Consider the following 25123-nt stretch of genomic DNA (forward strand, 5'->3'; position numbering starts at 1 on the left):
AAAGTATTGATGGGCTATTAAAGGCTAATACTATGCTGATCAGAACATAATGTAATATTCTCAACTTTTTAGTATTGTGGAAATATCAATGAATTGGAACTAGAAGATAGAAGTGTCAGTACTATTGATGCCACTAAGTGGTGATACAATTTGGGGCGAGTCATCAATCTTGAGTCCACGTATAAATCGCACAGCATATGGTAACCTGACTTGATTATTAACTGTGGTTTCTTTTACCACTAGCAATCTGAGATTCTTATGCCTGTCTTTAAGGTATATACTTTTTGGTTGCATGGAATTAATCATGTATGCATTCATCAATTCATCTAATTTTTCAATGTATACATGTAATTCTTAAGTACAATAGATATCAATGATATTAGATATTTAGATTGAAACAGCACTGACTTTAAAAATGAAAATTAAAATGTCTTAAATAATGTGTATTATGCAGATTTTCTATCCTGAAGCCAATGTATAAATAATCTTTTTGAGCAAGGGAACAACCAGATTTTTATTGGAAACATATTCAGTCAGCTTCACTGACCTGCTTAATTACCTTGAATTTCAGCATCCTCAAATGTGGCAGACGTTATTTTAAAAATTCAGGTCATTTTGGGCTTCCCTGGTGGCTCAGTGGTTGAGAGTCCGCCTGCCGATGTAGGGGACACGGGTTTGTGCCCCAGTCCGGGAAGATCCCACATGCCGCGGAGCGGCTGGGCCCGTGAGCCATGGCCACTGAGCCTGCGCATCCGGAGCCTGTGCTCCGCAACGGGAGAGGCCACAGCAGTGAGAGGCCCGTGTACCGAAAAAAAATTTAAAATAAAAATAAAAATTCAGGTCATGTTAAAAGTAAAGGAGGTAACTGAAAATTTTTATCGTGGTAAAAAAACACGTAACATAAAATTTGCCGTCTTAAGTATAAAGTACGGAGGTGTTAAGTTCGTGTACCTTGTTGTACTACAGATCTCTAGAACATTTTCATCTTGGAAAACAGAAATTCTATACTCATTGAACAACTCCCCTCTTCCCCCTTCCCCTAGCCCCTACCAACTACCATTTTACTTTTTGCTTCTAAGAGCTTGACTACTTTAAATACCTCGTGTAAGTTAAAATTTTGCAGTACGGTTGACCCTTGATCAACAGGGGGTTTGAACTGCACAGGTCCACTTATACATGGGTCTTTTTCAATAAATACCAGAGTACTATGCCATCTGCAGTTGGTTGAATCTGCAGATACGGAACCATGGATAAAGAGGGTCAACTATGCGACGTGAGCACCCTCTGATTTTGGTATCCTTAGTGGGTCGTGGAACCAATCCCCAGTGGATATAGAGGGACAACTGTATTTGTGTTTTTCTGCCTTGCTTGTTTCACTTAGCATAATGTCCTCAAGGTTTATCCATGTTGTAGCCAATGACAGAATTTCCTTTTTTTTTAATGGCTGAATAATATTACACTGTATGTGTATCACATACACACATTTCACACATCACATTTTTTTTTATCCATTCATCTCTTGTTGGACATTTAGGTTGATTCCACCTCTTGGCTATTGTGAATACAGGTATCCCACATTTTTCAAAAGTTTGCTTTATGCCACTTCGCTTTTACAAAAGACCTACACTAGTACTATACCTGTTTTTGCTAACCAAAGACATATGGAAAGTGTTTTTCCTTCTACAAAAAAAGGCAATTGCTTCTACCATTTATGACATTTCAGCTTAGGAAAGGTTTCATAGGAATGTTCTACTTTTGGATAGCTGAGGAAAGCTGTAATGCTGCAATGAACATAAGTCATTCTTTGAGATTCTATTTTCAATTCTATTGGATATATACCCAGAAGTGGGATTGCTGGATCACACGGTAATCCTGTTTTTAATTTTTTTGAGGACCCGCCGTACTGTTTTCCATAATAACCACCATTTTACATTCCTACCAATAGTGCCAAGGGTTCCAGTTCTCCACATCCTCACCCACACTTCTTATTGAATGATTTTTTTGGATAGTGGCCATCCTAACAAGTCTGAAATGATACTTCATTGTGGTTTTGATTAACATTTCCCTGAGGATTAGTGATACTGGGCATCTTTTCATATGATTATTTGCCATTTGTATATCTTCTTTGGAGAAATGTCTGTTCAAGTCCTTTACCTACTTTAAATCCCATTATTTGTTTTTTTGTTTTTATGCTGCAGGAGTTCTTTGTGTGCTCTGGATATTAACCCCTTTTCAGATATGTGGTTTACAGATATACTCCCATTCCATAGGTTTCCTTTTCATTCTCTTGATTGTTTCCTTTGCTCCACAGAAGTTTTAAAGTTCGATGGATTCCCATTTGTCTATTTTTTGCTTTTGTTGTCTGATCTTTTGGTGTCATATCCAAAAAACAAAACATTGCCAATCCAATGCCATGAAGCCTTTCCCTTAGGTTTTCTTCTAGGAGTTTTATACTTTTGAGTCTCATGTTTAAGTGTTTAATCAGTTTTGAGTTAATTTTTGTAAATAGTTTAAGGTAAGAATTCAACTTCATTCTTTTGTATGCATATATCCAGTTTTTCCAACACCATTTGTTGAAGAGCCTATCCTTCCTGCATTGTGTAGCCTTGGCACCCTTGTTAAAGATAATGTGACCACATACAGAAGGTTTTATTTCTGGCTCTCTATTCTGTTCCGTTTGCCTCTATGCCTGTCTTTGTGCCAGTACCATACTATTTTGATTACTGTAGCTTTGTAACATGTTTTCACTTCAGGAAAAGTGAGGTTTCCAGTTTTTTTTTTTTCTTTCTGAAGATTGTTTTGGCTGTTTAGGGTCCTCTGAGATTCCATATGAATCTTAGGATTTTTTTCTATTTCTGCAAACAATGCCACTGGGATTTTTATAGGGATTGCACTGAATCTGCAGATCACTTACGGTAGTATGAACATTTTAACACTATTAAACCTTCCAATTCATAAATACAGAATGTCTTCCCATTTATTTGTTTCCTCTTTATTTCAGCAACATTTTGTACTTTTCAGCATACAAGTCTTTCACTCTCTGGTTAAGTTTATTCCAGTGTATTTTATTCTTTTTGATGCTTTTATAATGGAATTATTTTCTTAATTTCCTCTTCAGATTGTTCATTGTTACTGTATAGAAATGCAACTGGTTTTTGTATGCTGATTTTATATCCTACAACTTTGCTGAATTTGTTTGTTCTAACAGTTTTGTCTGTGTGTGTATGATTTAGGGTTTTCTAGATATAAGATGAATTCATCTATGACCAGAGATATTTTACTTCTTCATTTCTGATTTGAATGCCTTTTATTTATTTCTCTTACCTAACTGTTTTGTCTAGTACTTCCAGTACTGTTGAATAGAAGTGGTGAGAGAGGGCATTCTTGCCTTGTCCTTGACCTGAAAGGTAAAGCTGTCAGCTTTTCACCATTGGGTATCATATCAGATGTGGGCTTTTAATACATATCTTTTATTTTGTTCAGGTTATTTCCTTCTATTCCTAGTTTGTTGAGTGTTCTTATCAGGAAAGGATGCCAAATTTTGTCAAATGCTTTTTCTGCATCAATTGAGATGATCATGTGTTTTTTGTCCTTCAGTCTGTTAGTGTGGTATATTTGATTGATTTTCCTATGTTGAATCATCTTTGCATTCCAAGAATAAGTCCTACTTGGTCATAGCATATAATCCTTTCAATTTATTTTTTTTAATTCTATCTGCTAGTATTTTCTTGAGGATTTTTGCATCAGTGTTAATCAGGGCTATCTGTTTACAGTTTTCTTAGTGTATGGTATCTTTGATCTTGGTGTCAGGGTAATGCTGCCTCATAAAATGACTTAGGAAGTACTCCCTCCTCTTCAAGTCTTTGGAAGAGTTTGAGAAGGATTGTTCTTAATTCTTCTTTAAATGTTTGGTAGAATTCTCCAGTGAAGCTTTCTGTTTCTGGTCTTTTCCTTGTAGGGAGGTTTTTGACTGATGATTCAACCTTCCTACTAATTACAGGTATAGGAGAGAAAAAAGTTTTCCTTGACCCTCTTAGGCCCGCAGCTGGGTCTGAAAATTAAACCGACAAAGGCATAGTAACAGGAGAAAAGCATACAAATTTGTTTATTTAATATAAAGTTTATGTGACATGGGAGCCTGCATAAGGAAATGAAGACATGAAGAAATGATTAAAACTGAGTACTTTTATGTTAGGTTTGCTGAAAAGTGGACAATCATGGAGAAATATCATAGGTCGAAGAGTATGAGCTCAGTATAATAAACTGGAGGAAACTTAGCAAGGCCTGTTGGTTCAGATTCTTTTCAGCGAGGGCAAGAGCAAAGGCAAGGGCCTTTGAAGATAAGGATGCTTCTTTCCTCTGAAGATAGGGAAGGCACCTCTCACCTGAGAGTTTCAGGACCTGTTTCAGGAGAAGAGTGGGGAAAGGTGGTCAGAGTGACCTTCCTGCTTCTGCTGTCTTCTCAAGCTCCTTCAGCTTAAGATATTCAGTATACCAAGGTTCCTTTTTTGGAGGTAGCCTGTCATGAATGTCATCATAGGCCTGTTTAGGTTTTATTTATATATGATTCAGTCTTGGTAGGTTTTATGTTTCTAGAAATGTATCCATTTCAACTAGGTTATCCAATTTGTTGGTGTATAATTGTATAATTGTTCACAGTAGTCTCTTATAACCCTTTTTATTTCTTCTGTGGCATCAGTTTTAATGCTTCCTATTATATTTCTGATTTTTGTTATTTAAGCCTGCTCTTTTTTTTCCTTAGTTAGTTGAGCTAAGGGTTTGTCAATTGTGTTAATCTTTTAAAAAAAGCAACTCAATTTCATTTATTTATTTTTTTATCACTTTTCTATTTTCTATTCTGTTTACTTCTGTTCTAATTTTATTTTAATTTCCTTCTTTCTGCTAATTTTGAGTTTAGTTTGTTCTCCTTTTTATAGTTCCTTTAAGTGTAAAGTCAGATTGTTGATTTGTGATTTTTTTTTTTTCTTTTCCCAATGTAGGCATTTACTGCTATAAAGTCCAGGAGTTAACTAAGTTTTATTGAACACCATTGGGCCAGGCTCTATGCTATGTGTATACATTATTCCATGCAGTTCTTCCAACCATACTAATATATAGTAATCCAGTAGGTAACATATGCCATCTTCTGGGTGAAAACATTGGTATAAAGAAAATACTAAGTAACATGTCTCATTGACCAAAATCTAAGAGCTAATTAGAGGAAAAATTGTATTTTATCCCTGATCTTTCAAGATCCAAACCCAAGTTCTTTCTAGGATACCAGTCTGCCTGGGACACCATTTTCCTACACTGTTTAAGTTCGGAACTTCATAAAGATGTAGCAAAGAAATGCCCAAATATACTGAATCAAAAAGGAAAAAAAACAAAAAAATCTATTGTTCCTTAGTTTATTTAGAGAAAACGGTTAGGTAAAGTGCTTCTGTAAAGTGATATTACCAATGTATGAGCAAGATTCTGTTAAGATTATTTGAATGTCGAATAACTTTGTAGTTTTCACAGTGAAAAAGAAATAGTGTCTGGATGGTAGTCTTTTCTTGACAAGCTTAAACAGAAACTGATACCTCTTAATTTTGACTAAGCATAAAGTTAAGGTGCAAAAGCAACTGAAAATATTTAGGGCTTTTACATAATGATGCAGATCAAGTTCTTAGCCTTGGTACAAAAATATTTTCCCATGAGTTGCAAAAGCTGAGAATGAGATCTCCTAATTATGATAATCATACTGCAATTCCACATAGTACCTTTTATCCAAGAACATCTAACCACTCCACAAACTATAATGAATTGAGTCTAGCTGCATCTCTCTGAAGTAGCATGAGATATTATTTTGAAAGTGGTTAAGTATATTAAAGATAGCTAAAGCTGTCAAGAAAGTTGCTCAGAGTGAAATGAATCAGGAATCACCATATATCTTAGGAATCTATATCCTTGTTCCACAGAATGGAGCACCAGGCTATTTGTTTTTCTTAAGGAAAACGAGATTCTCAAATCATCATTCATTTAAAGAAATTATTACTACATTAACTTCTTAAACTGCTATAAGGATACAATTTAAAAAGGAAATCTTGCCTTAAGAACTTTTTTAAATGCACTCATTTAAAACATAAAGTGTGTTTAGCAATTAAGTTGAAAGGCATGTAACAAATTTTTGTGTTCATTAAAAAAAAAAAAAGGCAGCATAAACATAGACTTCAGAGAAATTTAAGTATGTCCCTAAATAGGAAGCCAAAACTCAAGAGGAAGAACATATTTGTCATGAGAATTTTAAGAACAGTAAGACTGCGTTTATGGGGAGGAAATGGGAGATCAGAATAAGAATTTGGAGTCAAGACCTCTGGGCCTTTCTGTGTCATATGCTTGAAAAGCATTTTACCCACATCTTTGCTCCTGATTAAAAAATGGAAAACAGCCTTGCTTCACATGTACAAATAGATTTTTTCTGAATGCTCAGCCTGATTCCTCCTAAGAAAGAATCTATCACTTTGGATTCAGGAGCGTGAAGGAGTAGGTTATTTACAGTTTGGCAAAACTCTAGAAAAAGATGCACAAGATGAAGGTGGCCTGGTGTCAGTCTAAGCTCTAGTCCTTAGCTAACTTCTCTACACAGCCAACTTGTTTTCTTTAATATCTTTTGTTGTTGCAATTAGCAAAATTTTGTCCACACTGAAAATAGGCCTGAGATACTAATGAAGCCCCGTGAAGCTCTTTTGAGGGCAGCTTAGAGTCAGTAACCCACAGCATAGCAGTGTGGTGATATCCTAATCAAGAGCTTCTGTTTAAGACAATATGGTGAGCTTTTCTACAGCATGGACTCTCACAGCATTTCTTACCCTTGCTCAGCACTCCAGACTCTCCATAACATGCCTCCAAATTACATTCTCACCTTCACATCCAAAAACATTCTTGATCCTCGGCACCTCTGGTTGGCTTGCCACTTCCCTGATCAGGAAGTGAACTTTTACATCTCTAGTCTTTGCCTATTTTCTTCATTACAGGCTCAAATTATAATGTCCTTCTTGACATAAGCCACCCATATTCATCTCTCTCTATCCAAATCCATCTTGTTCGTCATTATGCAACAGACATAGGTCTTCTTTTCCCAAAGAAAATTAATCCATACTCATTCTCTGCTATGTTACCATATACATATAGACCAGTTATTTTTCTCCCTCACCCATTTCTTCATTCAACATACCTTTGTTGATTTGCCATGGATTGAATACTAATAATCTCAGTCAGAAACTAGGATTAATGGATAGGATAGACCCATTGCACTGGAGGAGTTCCTGCTTACCACTTCTTTGTCATCTGCCTTTGCCTTTGATCGTTATCACTATATCTGTTTCTGCCATGTCTTGAAAAATTCTCTGCCTTATAAGATCCCTTAATCATGTGTAAACTCTTTCTACCAATGCAGTCATGTCCCAGAATCAAACTCTGGGATCATTCCAACAGTGTTCTATTGGACACATGGGGGAAATTTCACTTTTCTTTGCAAACTAATATTGATCATATACTATTAATGTGATATTTTGGAGAATCAAGACATTTTAGGGCTGGAAGGAATCTTAAAGATAATCTCCAATATTCTTACCTAACAACAGGAAAATGTAGGCATGGAAAGATTAGGTGACTTATTACAAGTCATAGGTTAAGTTACTAATGGAACCAAAACTAGAATCAAAGTTTTAGGTTTCCTTGTTGTTCTCAACAAACTACCCCATCAGTGGGTAACTGAGTCACAGGACATCATTGATATAAATAAATAATAAGTCAGCCATCACCTCTGTTTTAAAAGCATTGTATGTTATTTCTACCAGAAATAGATCAGTGTAGATATAAACATGACAAACTACATCATATTCAAAGAAGAGCAAACTCTTACACATCTGGGTGAAATCATCTAATTAGAGTAAAATTCTAGGAGAATACTAAGTTGGAAAAATAAATATAGTTTTTGAGGCAATGTCATTTAAAGGGCTAAATAATTTCATTTAAAATAAATCAAACATAGTAATTTTTTAAGATGGTATCATGCAAAGGGGCAGTTTAAACACTTTAATTTCTAAAAGACTAAAGATAGAAGCATATAAGTTTAGTTATTGATAATCTTCAGTGCCAGAGGCATCATTAAGCTATCTGCAGAAAATGGAAAGGGCTCAATAAGATTATGAGCACTGGATCATCACAGTACTAGATATATGCTGAATCACAGATAATCAGAGAGAGAAAGCCATTGGAAATAAAGAACACAGGCGTGTCCAGTCATTTGCTGTGGCTGCTGTCTAGCAAATGGGTGCCTTTGCAGAGACCCTAAAGACTAGCTTGGGTGTAAAAGATATATAAAAAAATTCACCCCTGAATTTGGGGTCTTATCTTGAGAAGGTAAAATTAAAAGGGTTAAAGTATTATTAGAATAGATTGAGTTGTTTGATTAAAACACAAGCATATGTGCCTGGAAATAATGAATGGTCATAGTTTGGAGTTAAGAATAAAACGCAATTTTTAAGTCACTCAATAACTCTTTAAGTAACTTTTTTTTTTTTTTTTTTTTTTTAATCAAGGACATGCCAAAGTCAACACAAAGAATGGAAACTTTTCAGGTTAGATAAGGAATCTCTGCTATCTGGGCAGATTACACAGAAGAATAACCTTTTACTTCCTCTTGTTAAGAGCAAACTAAATTCTTCTACACCAATTTTTCATTCCAACAGAGGGAAAAAAAAAAACAAGTTCTAGCTTTGCATTAATAATAGTAGTAATTTATCCACAAACTCCTTTATAAAATTGTCTCCTAACATATTGTCTAAATATCTTTGATAACTAAACTGTTTAACTGATAACTAAACTAAATATCTTTGATAACTAAACTGTTTATTAAACAGTTTTATTCATTGTTTTAAACCTATTTTTTTCTTCTAATAAAGATTTAGATTTTAAAAAATTTATCTCCTTTTTAATCCATCAAAACTGAGCAAATTTTACCAACATTTTGACACATTTTATTGCTTTTTTTCCAGAATCATTCTTTGTAGATATGATAATTCAAGGCAAATATAGTTTGGATTTGTTGGCATATTTACTCAGTTTCTATTTCAATTCAAGCTCTGTTCTTTACTATCTCCTTTCACATTCTGGAACAAACCGTATTAACTGAGAACAAAAATACTCTCCTCTTTGATAAGCAAAAACATTTAGTTATAGTTCTTTGCCATGTTTATTTCTAGTTTAATCTCAACAACACATATAAGCCATAATTTTTAATCAAACTTACTATTCGTTCGGAGAAAAACTGGAAAGTAATCACTGTCTGTCATACATAAGCATTTTAGGAGACCAGCAAAGCTTACACCACTACATTGTAAGATCTCCACAGCCAAAGGCATACCTTTAACACTTTTGTAGATGGAAAAATATGTTCATTAAAATGACCCAAAGATATAGTCACGTTATTACTGTTAAAATTAAAAGCAAAGATATACATAACAAACTGGTGTCCCATGTTTCAATATTCTATTTTCCTTAGAAATTAGATATCCATATATTTTTAGTTATTAACTTGATTTACATTAAAGTTCCAAAATTAATAAATATCTTGCAAATTATGTTTAAACTGACACAGTACAGAACATAATTCAGTTGAATCAAAAAGATTAAGAGTTATAATGCAATATAGTTGAATATGTAATTGCATGTTTTCTTAATCTCAGTATATGGAAGAAACATTAGCTTATCTCACAGTAAACCAGTATAAGAAATTTAGGAATTTAGTATTAACTGGTCTCTTCATTAGAAAATAAATCCAAATCTTAAACAATAAAATAAAATTGTATGTTTAGTCTCCATACTGAAAAAAGCAAAGAAAAGGTATTCTGTGATTATAACCTAAAATTACCAAACCAATTCATGTCTAAAGATTCACTTTGATGCTTCTGCGATAACACTGTGAGGATTTTTTTTCCTTAAAATGTCAGTGCATTCAATATACTAGAGTTCAATTTTTTTATTTTCTTGAAATTCTGGGAATATTAAAATTTTGCAAGTATTTATTATGTCTCTAATTAGAAAATTCTCTTTTTGCCTAAGAGACTTTATAATTTATTAGTATACTCTAGAAGTAGGGAAATATTTCATTTTCTAATCAGTGAGCAGTAAAAGGTTTTTCTCAATTAGATAGCCAACAACAGGACTTGAAACTTTAGTTCTACCACCCCAGACACAGGGCACTAGAAAATGCAAAGCACACACTCTCAGAGTTACTCTACTAATCAATGGAAATAATATTTTGTACATGGATTTGAGCACACCAGAAGACAAACAAACAATATAGAACGACTAACCATATTCCTTGTCATCTCTCACCCAACAGAGAATAGATTCCCATCATCCTAACAGAGATCCCCAAGTGAACACATCATGAAACCAGATTGCCAATTAGAGCTACCCCAAATAGGGAATAATTTATAGATTATATGACCTTGAGTGGCCTAGGGATTCAGTACACAAGTCCTTGGAATTGGCTATTTCACACATATTTTTTATACAGGAGAGTTCAGCACCCAGTTGTGGAAGTGGATATTACCTAAACAGTAAGTTAAGCAAAACGATTAGCCAAAAATCCAGAACAATAACAACAAAGCAAACAAACCAGAATAAAAAGCACCAAGTCAGAAGAAAACTGAGAGTCAGAGAAGATAAAGTTCAATTGCTATTTGTGATTTCAGTCCAGAGGCCACTTCCTGGGCAACTCTGTTTAACTAGCTCCAGCAGGCGAGCACACTAGGCATCTTGACGGCAACCTCCAACCCTATCAAAGTGTAATTATTAAGTAGTTGGAAATATGGAGCACGTGTTGAAGATTTAATTAGCTCATTTAATGAGAGAAGCATCAAGATGATACAGCTGGTCCAAAAGAGAGGAATAGTTTATATATTTTCTCAGGAAAGACATATGAAATTATTGGTTAGAGACAAAACTGTTTAATGTCGAGTGGGACAGTAAAACCATAACTTTGAGATTTATTTTTTTTCACTGGACAGAAATCATTTTCATGTCTTCCAAACACAAATCTACAAGTCAACTTAACAACTTCATAAATCTGGGCCAAATTAGTAAATTATGGGTCACACAAAGGTATCTCCCCATAGATAGTTAAATTATGCTTTGGTAGGCCTCTTAGGTTATGCCCCAGCACATCACTGAAGAGACATTTAAACTTGAGCTCACTGATCCTTTCCTTGGCTGTGTCCGGTCTACTGATACATTCATCAAAAGCATTCTTCATTTATATTTTAGTGTTTTTGACTTACAGCATTTCCTTTTGATCCTTTCTGCAAATTATCTCTCTGCTCACATTACCCACCTGTCCTTGCATGTTGCCTTTCTTCATTAGATCCCTTAGCATATTAATCATAGTTATTTTAAATTCCCAATCTAAGAATTCCAAAATGTGTGCCACATCTGAGTCTGGTTCTGATGCTTGCTCTGTCTCTTCAGACTTTTTCTTTTTAGCAAGTCTTATAATTCCTGGCTGAAAGCTGTATAGGATATAAAAGGAACTGGGATAAATAGGTCTTTGATGTGAGGTTTTGTATTTATCTGACTAAGAGTTAGATTGTGTTTACTGTATGCTGTAGCTGTAGTTATCAGAGAATAATATTTCCTCTAGGATCTTTTTTATGTCTATTCTGTTGTCTTTGGGTTTTCCTAGAGACTCCTCAAATAGAGCCTGAGGCCTGTAGTACTTTTAGCTGTAATCCCTTTTCTTATGCAGAAGCCCTATCGATGTGAGGTTAGGTGTAGGGAAGGAGAGGCATTCTGTAGTCCATGATTAGGTCTCAGTCTTTTCCGGAGCCTGAGTTGGGCATTTCCCTTCCCCCAGGTTAGTTAGGCTTTGGTAAAACCCCAATCAGTGAGGCTCTGGTAAAACAGTTTCCCTTGACAGCAGGCCTTGTGCAGGAGAACGGAGAGCTCTGGGCATATTTGAGAGGGCTCACTTTCCCCCTGTCTGTGCCAGCAGCATCGGGGATAGTGAGAACCTGGTGGGGTTGCAGGAGGAAAAATTCATGAAAGTGTGGGACTCCCCCTTAAGTTTTTAACTCTCAAGGTAGTCCACACTGAATCTCCAGCACTCATCAATTAACAACTTTAAGTCTTCCTACTAATAATTGGGTCCAGATGGGCCTCCTGCTTCTGGGCATCTGTTTTCGGTTAGCTATGATCCTCTGTAGCCACCTCTTTGTCTCCTGGGGACAGCAGTTTACCCTGTGACATCAAGTCTCTGAGGGATCTAAGGAAAGTTGTTGATTTTCAGTTTAAGTTTCTTTCTTGTTGGGAAGATAGGAGTGGTAACTTCCAAGCTCTTTATATATCAGATTGGAACCACAATGAGAGTAATAATCAGCTTCACAGATTTGCTGTGATAATGACATTAAATGTATTAGATAAGTTAACATTTAAGGCATGGCATATAAGTAGCAGTTAATCAATGACAGATATGTTTATTAATATCCCTAAAGCTGTTCTTTTTTTTTTTTTAATGAGACAAAATCGCTCGATAAAAAAAAGTCAGCGTATGATCAACGAATGTTGGAATATGGCAGGTGTTTCTCACTGGCCGCTCTTCAGGGTGTGAGATCACTGCTCCAACTTGTGTCACCTGGAGAGCCCCACCCAAATTTTCCCAAATGAAAATATTTAGTCAGTGTTTAGGCATCATATGAAAAAGAAAAGAAAACTAATCATCATAAAGTGAAATATTCCAAATATTACCAAGTTATCAACATTACGTAAAAAAATGAATGGTTCTAAAAAAATGCCAGTGCCTCAGTTACATTTCCTATGCAAAAGGACCATTCTACAGAAGGCCCTTTCTAAAGATAATGGGTTAATATATGAAATACAAAGTCTGGCTCATAGGAGGCACTCAGTAAATACAGGTTTTATCCTTAACCTAATCTCCTCCTTCCTTTCCCCTAGTGAGGCCAAATTAAAGTGAATTCTTAGAATTAAATGAAGAATTTTGAAAAGCAAGAGTGTAATTTAGTGAATTTGTCAATATTGGAAATTCAAAGATATTAGTATAGTTAATCTTAGTGTATTCTAATTTCTTAAACTATATCTGAATGTTATTATTTACATTTATTATCTTATACCCTCCATTTTATGACTATCAAATTATAAGGAGTATTATTTATAAGTGATATCTATTAAAAGCATCATCTGTGTCACTAAATACCAGAGATATCATTTGTCATTTCTCCTTGAGGGTAATAAGCCATCTTTTCTTAGGGAGAAGAAAGGTGGTCCTATGGGAGATACAGATGGTGCCTCAATGAAGACCTTGAGTCCCTTGAACATTTCTTGTCTTCATCAATAAACATTTAACTACTTACTCAATTTTTTACCTTTTTCAAAATATAAAACAATGTATCAATAGTGTAGCATTCCACAGACATGGTGGTCCAGCATCTATCATTCAAAATTATCCACAAGTATAAAGATATCTAGATCCTTGCTACTCATAGTGTAACCCATATACCAACAGCATTGGTGTATTAGTTATCCCCACTGCATAACAAATACTCCAAAACTTAACAAGGTAAACAACAAACGTGTTATCTCACAGTTTCTATGAGTCAGAAGTCTGGGCACAGATAAACTGAGTGACTCTGGATTAGGGTCTCTTCCAAGCCTGCAATCAGCACGTCAGTTGGGGCTGCTGTCACATCAAGGCCCTATTCAGGGAGCATCTGCTTCCAAGCTCACTCACATAGCCAGTAGCACATGGCAGCCCTAGTGCCTTGCTAGCTGTTGTCCTGAGATATCAGTTCCTTATCATGGAGATCTCACAATAGGACAGTTCACAGCCTGGCAGATGGCTCTCCTCAGAGCAAGTGGGAGAGTATACCCAAGACAGAAAGCACAGTCTTTTTGTAACCTTTTCTCAGAAGTGACATCCCATCATCTTTGCCATATTCTACTCCTGAGAAACTAGTCAATAGGTCCAGTCTGCACTCAAGGGCAGGAAACTACACAAGGATGTAGATCCCAGGAGAGAGGGGGTTTATTGGGAGATATCTTAGAGGCTGCCCACCTGTACTGGCATCCACTGGGAACTTGTTAGAAACGCAGGATCACAGAACTAGTGAAGAGAATCTGAACTTTAACAGGATTCCCAGGTGATCCATATGTCAAGAAGCACAGCTCGAAGGAGCAAGGGCCAGGTGCTTTATTCTGTTGCAGAGGCTGCTTCCTCACTTAATTTTACTCACTGGTGAATGTTACTTTCTAACAATTGCAAAGATTAATTTTCCTTGCAACTCAGTTCTCTCATACTCAAGAAAAAGGAAAAAATGTAGGGTTCCTGAAGGACTACTGGGCTGCAGATAGCAGATCAGAAAGAGTTGAGGGACTGAGGAAGAAAAAGGGAGCAAAAGGACTGTGACAAACAGATCTAATATCAATATCCAGTAATGACTGAAAGAGAAGATTGAGCATTTGTACACGTAGGGATGTTCAGGACCATGGGAAAAAAGGACTAATGTCCTATTCCCTCAACAGCCCTTAAGTGCATTGCTGAATAATTCTGAATTAGAAATACTCTGTTTATGGTGGTGGCCTCTTACTACTCGATTCTGCTTGGGTCTACTTCCGTCTGTTTACCAAGACAGAGAAGTTCACAGCATATTTTAGAAATAAACTATCAAAAATTATAATATAGAAATGCAAATACTTAAGTGAGTTTTAGGCATCTTAATTATTCCCTTTCCAAATACATTTTATATCTCAATGATGCTTAAAGAAAAATCTACATTCAGTATTTGAAACCTTTCCATAAAAAAACACTAATAACTTTGGTATAAATATTTTATATCTCCTTCAAATTCTTCTTAGGGGAAAAGATAAAATTCCATTGAGCTTGTAATCCTCCATTAAAAAATGGCCTAAGGGGAAAAATGAAAATCTCTAATCTACTTATCACAAACATAGTAGATTAGGGAAAGCCTCTATTCTATACCTTCAGTGGTAGACTGGAGCCGACTCCTACTTGGGTGTGAGAGATGTTTGTTAAATTTTTAGTAGTTTTACATACTAGTTTTTAACCACAGTCACAATTAAAACTTATGTATATAAACCTACAAATTAATAATTTATACAAAAAAACAAAGGTAACAAATACTCAAAATCATCACTTTGTAATTATTTTCTACACTTTACGATTAATCTTTTTTTAGGTTATTTAAAACATCTGTTGTATCTACAGGGTTTTCACACTACATAATGCTGTACTACTGAGCATCTCTTATGAAACCTGTTTAGTGACATCACATTGGTGGCTTGAAACTGGCCATGGTAGGAGTATTTACAGCACAGAAATTGGAAAATGCTATAAATCAGAACTTGACTTAATTTTGTTGATTGTCCTCAAGACAGGGAAATGTTAATACTACAGCTTAAAAGTGTGTCATGTCCTTAGCTATTACATTATCAATAGCACAAAAAAAATTGGTAAATACTCTTCATGCAGTCAAAAACTATTACCCGGTTCAGCAAAATTGCTCCCATAACTGACAAACCAGTAAAGTTCAGACGTAACTCGTGCTAAGGCTGAAACAGGCTTCAGTTTAATGAATATAATTTGTACTAGGGTAAAAAATACTTTAACAACAGATCACGTATCAGATTTAAGGATGAAAAATTATTTAGAAAAGAGTAGGTGGATTGGGATCAATTCTATTTGTTAAATTATGGTTGAAACTGAAACCACAAGTTGCTGTACATACAAGAATTCAACAAAAATGAACAAAAGCAGTCTCTGAGAATCAATTAGTTACAGTATATGGAATTTATAATAAAAGGTACTGTATATTTTAGTGTTATTTGTGAAGAGTGTGCTACACATCTTTCGTATCAGAACAGTTTCTACTACATGCATGTATGCATGTTTGTGTGTGTGTACGTGTGTGCGTAGTTTTGCCAGGGAGCCAATTATTTAACATCTACCAGCACACCACCCTCTCCTTCCCTCCCAAGGGAAACATGGCCACTGCAAATCACAGAGGGGTACATTACCATATCCTAGTCTTCCATGTAAAAATATCATTTTAAGTTCTAAATTTAAAAAATGCACATGCAGAGAGAACATTTATTATAAGTGAGTGGAAACACGTCTTGGCTGGTCTGTGTTCTGCTACAAATGTGGGGAGTCCATGTTTTAGTGACATCATTCCAAATGAATTTCAGCTCAGGTGATTTACAGTCTCTTACATTAGCCAAAATTACACTTTGCATATACATATTAAAAGCTCTCAGGAAAACAATTTTCACTGTACTAGGATGTGGAAAAGGAAATGACGTCATAGGCATCTAAGTATCAACTGGACCTAAAACCTGACCGAATAAGGCTGAAAAGCTCTCTGTCTTACTCTGGTAATCAGAGGACTCACCAGCAGACATTATACAGATCTCATGAGCAGGCAGGCCTGGTGGCAGGAATTTATGTTCAAGATTCAGGGGAGTCACATGTGCCCCTTTCAAATAAACCAGATGCAACTTTCTAATTTATCAAAACAACATCAATCGGTCAGCTGTGCTGATGATAGTGTTTTTATGTAGTTATTTAGTCTTTGGGGAAATTACTCTTCTGTGAGGCTTCAAGAAAGAAGTGAACTGTTTTAGTTAATGTTCAATTCCACATAAAAACAACTCAAATGGAGGAAGACGAAGCCGACTGATATAAAAATGGAATCCTTTGTTGCCCAGTTCAAAACAAATTCTGTTGTAAATTTTGAACTGGCTAAGAAAGCAGAGGAAAGTTTTGTCAGAATAACACTGACTTGTAAATGCTACAGGCTCTTCTCCTAAAGCATTCTAAACCAAAAGCAGTGGGTGCAAATACTGTAGAGTGTCTTCTCAGACTGTAAAGAGACAGTGATATTCTTATGGGTCCTCTGAGAGAACAGTTAGAGGAGTGCTTTAGAATTACAGCTATTCATAAAACTGCTGGAAATTTTAAGGATGAGTAGGCAGAACATCTCCTGTATTCATCAAACTGAGGATGAGAATTTGGCAAATTTGAAGAGGGAGCAAATTTAGACATGAGGAGGTTATATAAAGGGAATATCCAGATAAACTGCTGGAAAATCAATATTCTAAGCACCTTTACAACAGCTCTTTAAATGAGTACACATAGATGCTTCTGAATTTTTTTTTTGTATATTTAGAAATAAATATGGCTAGAAAAGAGGCCACCCACTAACTACAGATTTGAAAAAAATGCCGACTGGTTTCTTCTACTTACACACTAGGATTAGAGCATCACATTAAAAGGTAAATCTTATTTATTTTCCGTTCTTCATATGCATGATTATGAACTTGCTTGCAAAGCAGTCTTTCTTCTAATTCATATAACAGCTTTCTGGACATTTGGGATTTGGGTCATGGATACTGTGGATTTTATAGTAGGGATATATAACTGGGAGATGGCGTGCTTTCATCTGATTAGTCAATTCCCATAAATAAAAGGATAAAAATGGTGCAGGAGAGCTTTGTGAGAGAGATGAACACACGGCGCTGTGCAAGCCTGCATGATGACAAGGTGGAGGGAGCAACGTCCCTATTTGGCAGATACATCCAGCAGCTCATGTGCACATTTCAGTTAATATATAGACCTATTAAAGATGATATGTATGTTTATCTTGGAGCAGACACAAATACGATTTTTAGTGAAACTCAAACGTCAAAAGCTAAAATCACTGTTACCACACAATTTCTGATAAGGTGATTAAAATTCACATGGAGAGCTCAAACTTTAGCCATGAGTTTTTTACTAGCTAAGTAATTTGCCGGAGATGGAGCAGCAAATTGATTGGTCTGTCTCCTGTAGAGCTTGCATGGTTCTCTAGTCGTAGAAACAATTTTGTAATCAAATGGCCACAGGAATGACAATCAGAGACTATGTTAGAATGAAGAGTAATCCTGAGACAATCTGATCTACAGAATCTTCTTAGCAAATAACATTTTCAATGAAACCACAATATAAAAAGCAGACAAAAGTGACAGGTGGATTCCTCAGTTGAATTAAATCTTCATTATTGGGCAGAAATTAGTCTTTGTTCACAGACTGCTTTCCTACGTTCACTGGATCCTGTGGCTCACTGGAGCTCAGAATAAACCCCCAGGATTCTTCTTCACGTATACGGAAGTTGTATATGCCAAGCCACCTTGCCCAAAGGTCAACAGGTAGATGGTGGCAGTGGCAGGCCAGAGCCCTATCCTGTGTTCCTCACACCATCACCAAAGAAGTCAACTTAGTTGGCAACTCCCTGATTAAATGAAAATGTGACCACCTTCTCTCTTTCTTGGATTCCACTGAGCCAATTCATAACCTTTGTATTCTTGCAGTATTAAAATGATAGTCTGGACAAAAACATAGATCTGGAAAAGTTTATTATTACGAATATTTGCAAGATCTTTTCTGACCCACCTCCTAGAGTAATGAAAATAAAAACAAAAATAAACAAACGGGTCCTAATGAAACTTCAAAGCTTTTGCACAGCAAAGGAAACCATAAACAAGATGAAAAAACAACCCTCAGAATGGGAGAAAATATTTGCAAACAAAGCAGCAAAGGATTAATCTCCAAAATATACAAACAGCTCACGGAGCTCAATATCAAAAAAACAAGCAATCCAATTAAAAATTGGGCAGAAGACCTAAATAGACATTTCACCAAAGAAGACATACAGTTGGCCAAGAGGCCCATGAAAAGATGCTCAACATCACTAATTATTAGAGAAATGCAAATCAAAACTACATATCACCTTACACCAGTCAGAATGGCCATCATCACAAAATCTACAAACAATAAATGCCAGAGAGGGTGTGGAGAAAAGGGAACCCTCTTGCACTGTTGGTGGGAATGTAAACTGATGCAGCCACTATGGAGAACAGTATGGAGGTTCCTTAAAAAACTAAAAATAGAACTACCATATAACCCAGCAATCCCAAAGTACTGGGCATATACCCTGAGAAAACGATAACTCAAAAGGACACATGTAACCCAATGTTCATTGCAGCACTATTTACAATAGCCAGGACATGGAAACAACCTAAATGTCCAATGATAGATGAATGGATAAAGAAGAGGTGGTACATATATACAATGGAATATTACTCAGCCATAAAAAGGAATGAAATTGGGTCATTTGTAGAGATGTGGATGGACCTTGAGTCTGTCATACAAAGTGAAGTAAGCCAGAAAGAGAAAAACAAATATCGTATACTAACGCACATATGTGGAATCTAGAAAAATGGTACAGATGAACCTATCTGTAGGGTAGGAACAGAGACACAGATGTAGAGAACGGACATGTGGACACAGAGGGGTAAGGGGAGGGTGGGCGAATTGGGAGATTAGGTTTGACATAAGTATACTACCATGTGTAAAATAGATAACAGTGGGAACCTGCTATATAGCACAGGGAGCTCAGCTCGGGAGGGGATATAGGTATACATATAGCTGATTCATTTCACTGTACAGCAGAGACTAACACAACATTGTAAAGCGATTTTACTCCAATTAAAAAAAAAAAGAATATTTGCTCTTTCAAGACCCCCCATTTCAATTTCTACCCTAGACCCAGTTCATTGCTTGTTCAAAAATGATATGAAATTTCAGGCTTCGTTCAGTCTAGAGTTGAGAGACTTGTTAGGATACAATCCTAAAGTGTGAGAGACTTATGAAGTACAAAGATGGATTGCATTGCAATAACTGTAATGGCCAGAGTGGACAAGTGAAGAGGAAAAGAGGAAAGGACACTGACATCTCTTTGCATCAATGAATGAAAACCTTACAAACAAATTTTTTTGGATAATGTCCTATTTGTTTGTTCCCTTTAACTTTTTTCACCAAGTGTTCACAGAACAACTGTGCTGTGCTAGTATCAGTTATTACCTCGGAACAAACAGAGTAATGTTTGGAGTGTGATTCACCCCATGAAGTCCACTTCCTTTCAGAGATACTATCTTGTGATCTGTACATTTAAGCTAGGAATAACCTTGCCCCAGTTATTCAGTGTTTGAATTCCGTGAATGAATGGGAATGGGATTTCATGCTGGATTTGCTTCAAAACTGCAAAGCTCTTTCCTGAAGTTACCTTATTCTTTCCCTTCAAGTATCATATCACAGCAAAACCCAAGGGAGGGGCGTTCCTGACAGATGGCTCAACCTGAAGCAATCATTCAGCCCTTGGACAAATACTAATTGTATACCTACTATGTGTCAAGCACTCTCGTAGGTCTTGGGCACAGAGTGGTGAAGAGGACAGACCAAGTCCCCTTCACTGTGATGCTTACAAGCTCATGTGGGATACAGAAAATAATAAGTAAACAATAATAAGCAGGATGATTTCCACTAGTCATAAGTATTATGAGGGAACATAAAAACATAGAAATGTTGTGTACGACTAAGCATGGGGACTGGATACCATGATTGATCAGAAAGGGGCTCTCCGAGGAGGAGAAAGGGGCTCTCCTAGGGATATTGGGATACTGGGATCTTATACGACCTCAAGTGAGAAAACCACACATATTTCTGCCCAAGGGGCAAGTCTACTGTCTTTTTAATGGATGGCCAGACTTCCTAAGGACTGACATAGTAACAGTGAGGAAAGGCAGGGCAGCTACTGGAGACAGAAGCCACACCGTGATTTAGTCCTGTGGTGAATTGTTCCTACTTTGAAGGTTCATCCGCAGGAGCATAATCGCACCTTAGTTCCAGTAGAAAGCAGGGTGAAGTGGCCTGGAGCGCCAGGTAATGGGCAGGAAGCTGTGGGCTCCCACGGTGGAAAGCTGTTTACTCTCTCCCCAGGAGGACACAGGGTTAGACACAGTTAAGTCTGTAATCATTATCAGCCAGATCAACACATTCTAAGTGACTTGCTTTTGTCATTTTTCCCCTAACAGTGGTTCAATGGCCTGTGAATGTTTGCTTTCAGAAGAAAAGAATTTTTTTTTTATTTCAATAAATCATTCATGGTCAAAGGAAGCTTTTGTTACTTTAGCGTCTACTCCCCTCTCATTCATATTGCTCAACAAAACTGAACAATTTTTATGTGATGCAGCTGCTGTGTAGCTCAGACAAAAACTGCTGGAAAAAAACTATCCCAAGTATGTTTTAACCCCCAGTTGATACAGTTGCTGGGAATGTGTATTATTGTTGTCTCAAGAGCTGAACTTTCTCAGATCCTAAAATTATGACTATTTCCAAAAAAAAAGCAATCCATGCTTAAGACAGACCTTAAGAGATGTACGAAATGTAAGACACGGCTTCTTTAAGGAACTGAAAGCTTACGTGAAGAACCAGTGAGAAGACACAATAATAGGTAGCAACATAAGTGTACAAAATTAAGGTATACTATTAGATACAAACTAAAAGGACGGAGAGGTTAAGCAGGCCAGCAGAAGAGACTAGAATCAGCAAGTGGTGCTTGATGGGAGAAGTAGGACCTCAAGAAAGGGGAGGAACTGGAGAGCAAGAGAGTCAAGTATTTCAAGTGAGGGGAGTAACAAGGAACGCGCCCAGAGCTGGGCATGTGCGGGAACATTTTCACAGGACAGGGTGGGGATGTGAACAAATGCAGCTGTGTTTCGTTTGTGGAGCTGTCGGGAAATGGTCACACCTCTATTGCACCATGCCTACAATGGGCACAGCAAGTTTTATCAGCTACAGATGACTAACTGAAGAATTTTGTAAGACTATGGCTCCTATTTATTTTCTAGGCTCCTTAGTGGATGTAAGCAAATTGTGGATGATTTGTAAATATTTGTTGTATTGCTTGTAATTTGAACAGTATCTTGATGACTCATGGAGTATGGGGAGTATTTGAATATGAAGATTGCCAAAAAACATCCTTCCCCCACACAACATTACTGCAAGGTCATTGAGACAACACCACAAATAGAAAAGCATCTCAAGACTTACTAAGTTCTGCTCATGAATACCTCAGAGAGAAATGATTGTCACTGCTGACCCCCTATGCATTTTTGGTGCATTTCTCAGAGAAGATAAGGTAGTCACCCAAGTTACTTTATTTAATATCCTAGCAAAATTAAGGGTTTTTAAATTGTACTTCATGCTTTTTATATTTATACACACATACGTATGTGTGTGCATATACATGCACACACATTTCAACCTATAATCTTACATCTTTGAAGTCACTGTAGAAATTCCATCTGTCCCAATATCTGTTTATCATATTCACTCAATCCAAAGTTCCCCTTCAGTTATAGATTAACTCCTACCCAGGAAATACTTTTACAATATGAATGCATACATCTGAAGACAATAGGCTTCTTTCTCCCTTATGGTTTAAGTCACTCACGACTGAGTGCCTTTGAGAATTCTAGAAACCCACAAATCTGAATTAGTCCTGGGTCTTACAGAGAGAATTAGCAAAGTCCAGCCTCTTGGGTTAAAGACCCCAACAGAAGAAACTGGAATCCCTTTCAAACCATAATGAGTGTGACTAGGACCTCTGGTGGCCAAATTTGTCTCTGCCTCCCTGTCCAGGCCCTGGCATTTTTGTAGGAGCCTTATTTCTTCAGTTCCAACAAGAACAAGGGCTATCATGAGACTTTTTGCAGCCTCCCTTTCCCCACCTTCCCCAGAACCACACCCTTGATGTTAACATATATTCCCATTGAACTGTAGGGCCTACAAAGAAATTCTGCTTTGTGGCTGAGAAGACAGATTTCTCTGAAGTAACTTAAAACCATCAAAAATACTATACACCTAGAAAGCACTATGGGAAGTTCTAGAACCTCCCCAGAGTCGCATATCCAATTTTGGTCGGGACTTCTTCTCTAGACAAATTTGAAGGAAATAATCAGATCTACAGAAAACACCTGTACATTCATTGTGTAGAGTGGACTGGCCTCATTTATCAGCACACTTCTGGATTCAGGGAATATTAAAACACTTTGGTTCTTCTTAAAAATAAAAGCATTATTCAGCATTATATATTTGTCAATATAATCATAAAAAGTGCAGACCTTGGGGCTTCCCTGGTGGCACAGTGGTTGAGAGTCCGCCTGCCGATGCAGGGGACACGGGTTCGTGCCCCGGTCCGGGAGGATCCCACATGCCGTGGAGCGGCTGGGCCTGTGAGCCATGGCCGCTGAGCCTGTGTGTCCGGAGCCTGTGCTCCGCTACGGGAGAGGCCGCAACAGTGAGAGTCCCGCGTACCGCAAAAATAAATAAATAAATAAAAAGTGCAGACCTTTTCTGTACTCTGAACTTTTTTTTCCCTAGATTTCAGTTTCTTCATCTAAAAAATGGAGATAAAAATAATAATACCTATGGCACAGGGTTACTGTTATAATGTAATGAGTGTTAGGTTTTGTAATGGTGCTTGCCACATCATCACTCAAAAAATAGGAGCTGCTGCAATGACGATGATGATTCCTTAACTTATTCCTCTTCTCCCCACCTCTCAATGTCCACACACATGTTCTCAATTAACATGGATAAACTATTAATCTGACCAGAGAGAGAATAAGATTCTTGACAGAATCTGACATTCAATAGGTTACTTCCAGGCAGCTTGGTCAGGGTCAGGGATGCAGTTGGAGTTTTATCGTGCTTTTGGTGCCTGATGGGGCTGACGGGAAGTGAGTTCTTTGATTAAGACGTCTACCATTTGTCAGCAGTTTTCAAAAAGATCCTGCACTCAAGTGAATTTGTATTTTATTCTATGAATTTAAAATCATGGACTGCAGAAGACAGAATTTAAATGCCTTTTGGGTCTTTCAAGAGCACAGAGTAACTGGCAGGTCTCTCCTCTCTCCCCGTCCTCCGTAGGTTAACCTCAGAGCCACAGACGGCAGGCTCATGCGCCAGTTGCTCCTCATTAACGAGAGCATTGAGTCCATCAAGTGGATGATTGAAGAGAAAGCCACCATCACCAGCCGAGGCAGCAGTCTCAGTGGCAGCCTGTGCAGCTTACTGGAGAGTCAGAGCACCTCCTTATATGGCAGCTACAACAGCCTCCACGATGGCAGCGACGGGCTCGATGGCATCTCCGTGGGGAGCTACCTGGACACTTTGGCAGACGATGTCCCAGGCCATCAGACCCCGTCAGACTTGGACCAGTTCAGTGACAACTCAGTCATAGGGGACTCACACGCACTGCACAAGCGTCCCAAATTGGATTCTGAATACTACTGCTTTGGCTAATGACCCAGTTTTTTGCATGGGATTGGTGTGCAATTAACTTGTATTTATCCTTCTTCTCCGCTGCTATATTTTTGGTGTGATTTTTTAAAATATGAGAACCTTTTAAAAAGAAGCTTATTTTGGACGGCTTGATGGTATTTCTGTTGCTCCTAGTATTTCTCACCTGGACTGATTAATCTTTGTCTCTCTTATGTCTCTATTTTTATTTATTACAGTGATTTTTCTCCCTTCTTTCACAGTGGCACAAATAAGGTAGGGGGAAAAGAATAAGCAATAATTATGTTTTTGCTTCTGTTTTCAGGGCAAGGGGTCAGGGATTACAAGATAAACTTTGCTAAATTTTACAATAAACCAAAGTCTGATAGTAGCTAATTTTGTTGCTTGTATTCTTAAATGTTTCAGAGATTCATTTTCCAGAAGACACTGAGGTTTATTACTGTTTGTATGTTAGGTTGAACAAAATGCTCGGGACAAAGCTAGGCATTATTTCTAGGTCACAAGTCTAGGTTGACTTCTAGCGGGAAGTCAACGATACTGTTAGTCACACACTTCTCATGACAATCATTTGGAAGCCCCAACTCTGTGCAATCTGTTCAGTTAAATTTGCTGTTCATAGATCAGCATTTTGTCACCAGTGATTCTAACTCAAGCTGCAGACTAAGTTGTGTAATTATATATATGATTCTCCCAAATTTCAAAGAATAATTGAGATTAGGTATGGAGGTGATTAGAGGTTAAGGTGTCCTAAATTTAATTGTATTTTAGATTATGTTGATGCTTACTGCATGCATTTTACAATTCTAGGATATATAAAGACATAGATGCACACAATGGATGAATGGATGGATGGATGGATGGACA

The 25123-nt window shown here is 37.0% G+C and overlaps 1 protein-coding gene across 1 annotated transcript in view; it reads left to right on the forward strand.

The window, feature by feature from the left end:
- LURAP1L (leucine rich adaptor protein 1 like) overlaps positions 1–24629 on the forward strand; it is a 45064-nt gene extending 20435 nt beyond the window's left edge. The window contains exon 2 of the mRNA XM_032635757.1: positions 23888–24629. Coding sequence (XP_032491648.1) covers positions 23888–24262 — 375 coding nt within the window. The 3' untranslated portion in view covers positions 24263–24629. The remainder of the gene's footprint in view (positions 1–23887) is intronic.
- Positions 24630–25123: the final 494 nt, after the last annotated feature.

This window comes from Phocoena sinus, chromosome 6 (genome assembly GCF_008692025.1).
Source record: "Phocoena sinus isolate mPhoSin1 chromosome 6, mPhoSin1.pri, whole genome shotgun sequence".
NCBI classification, from domain to species: Eukaryota; Metazoa; Chordata; class Mammalia; order Artiodactyla; family Phocoenidae; genus Phocoena; species Phocoena sinus.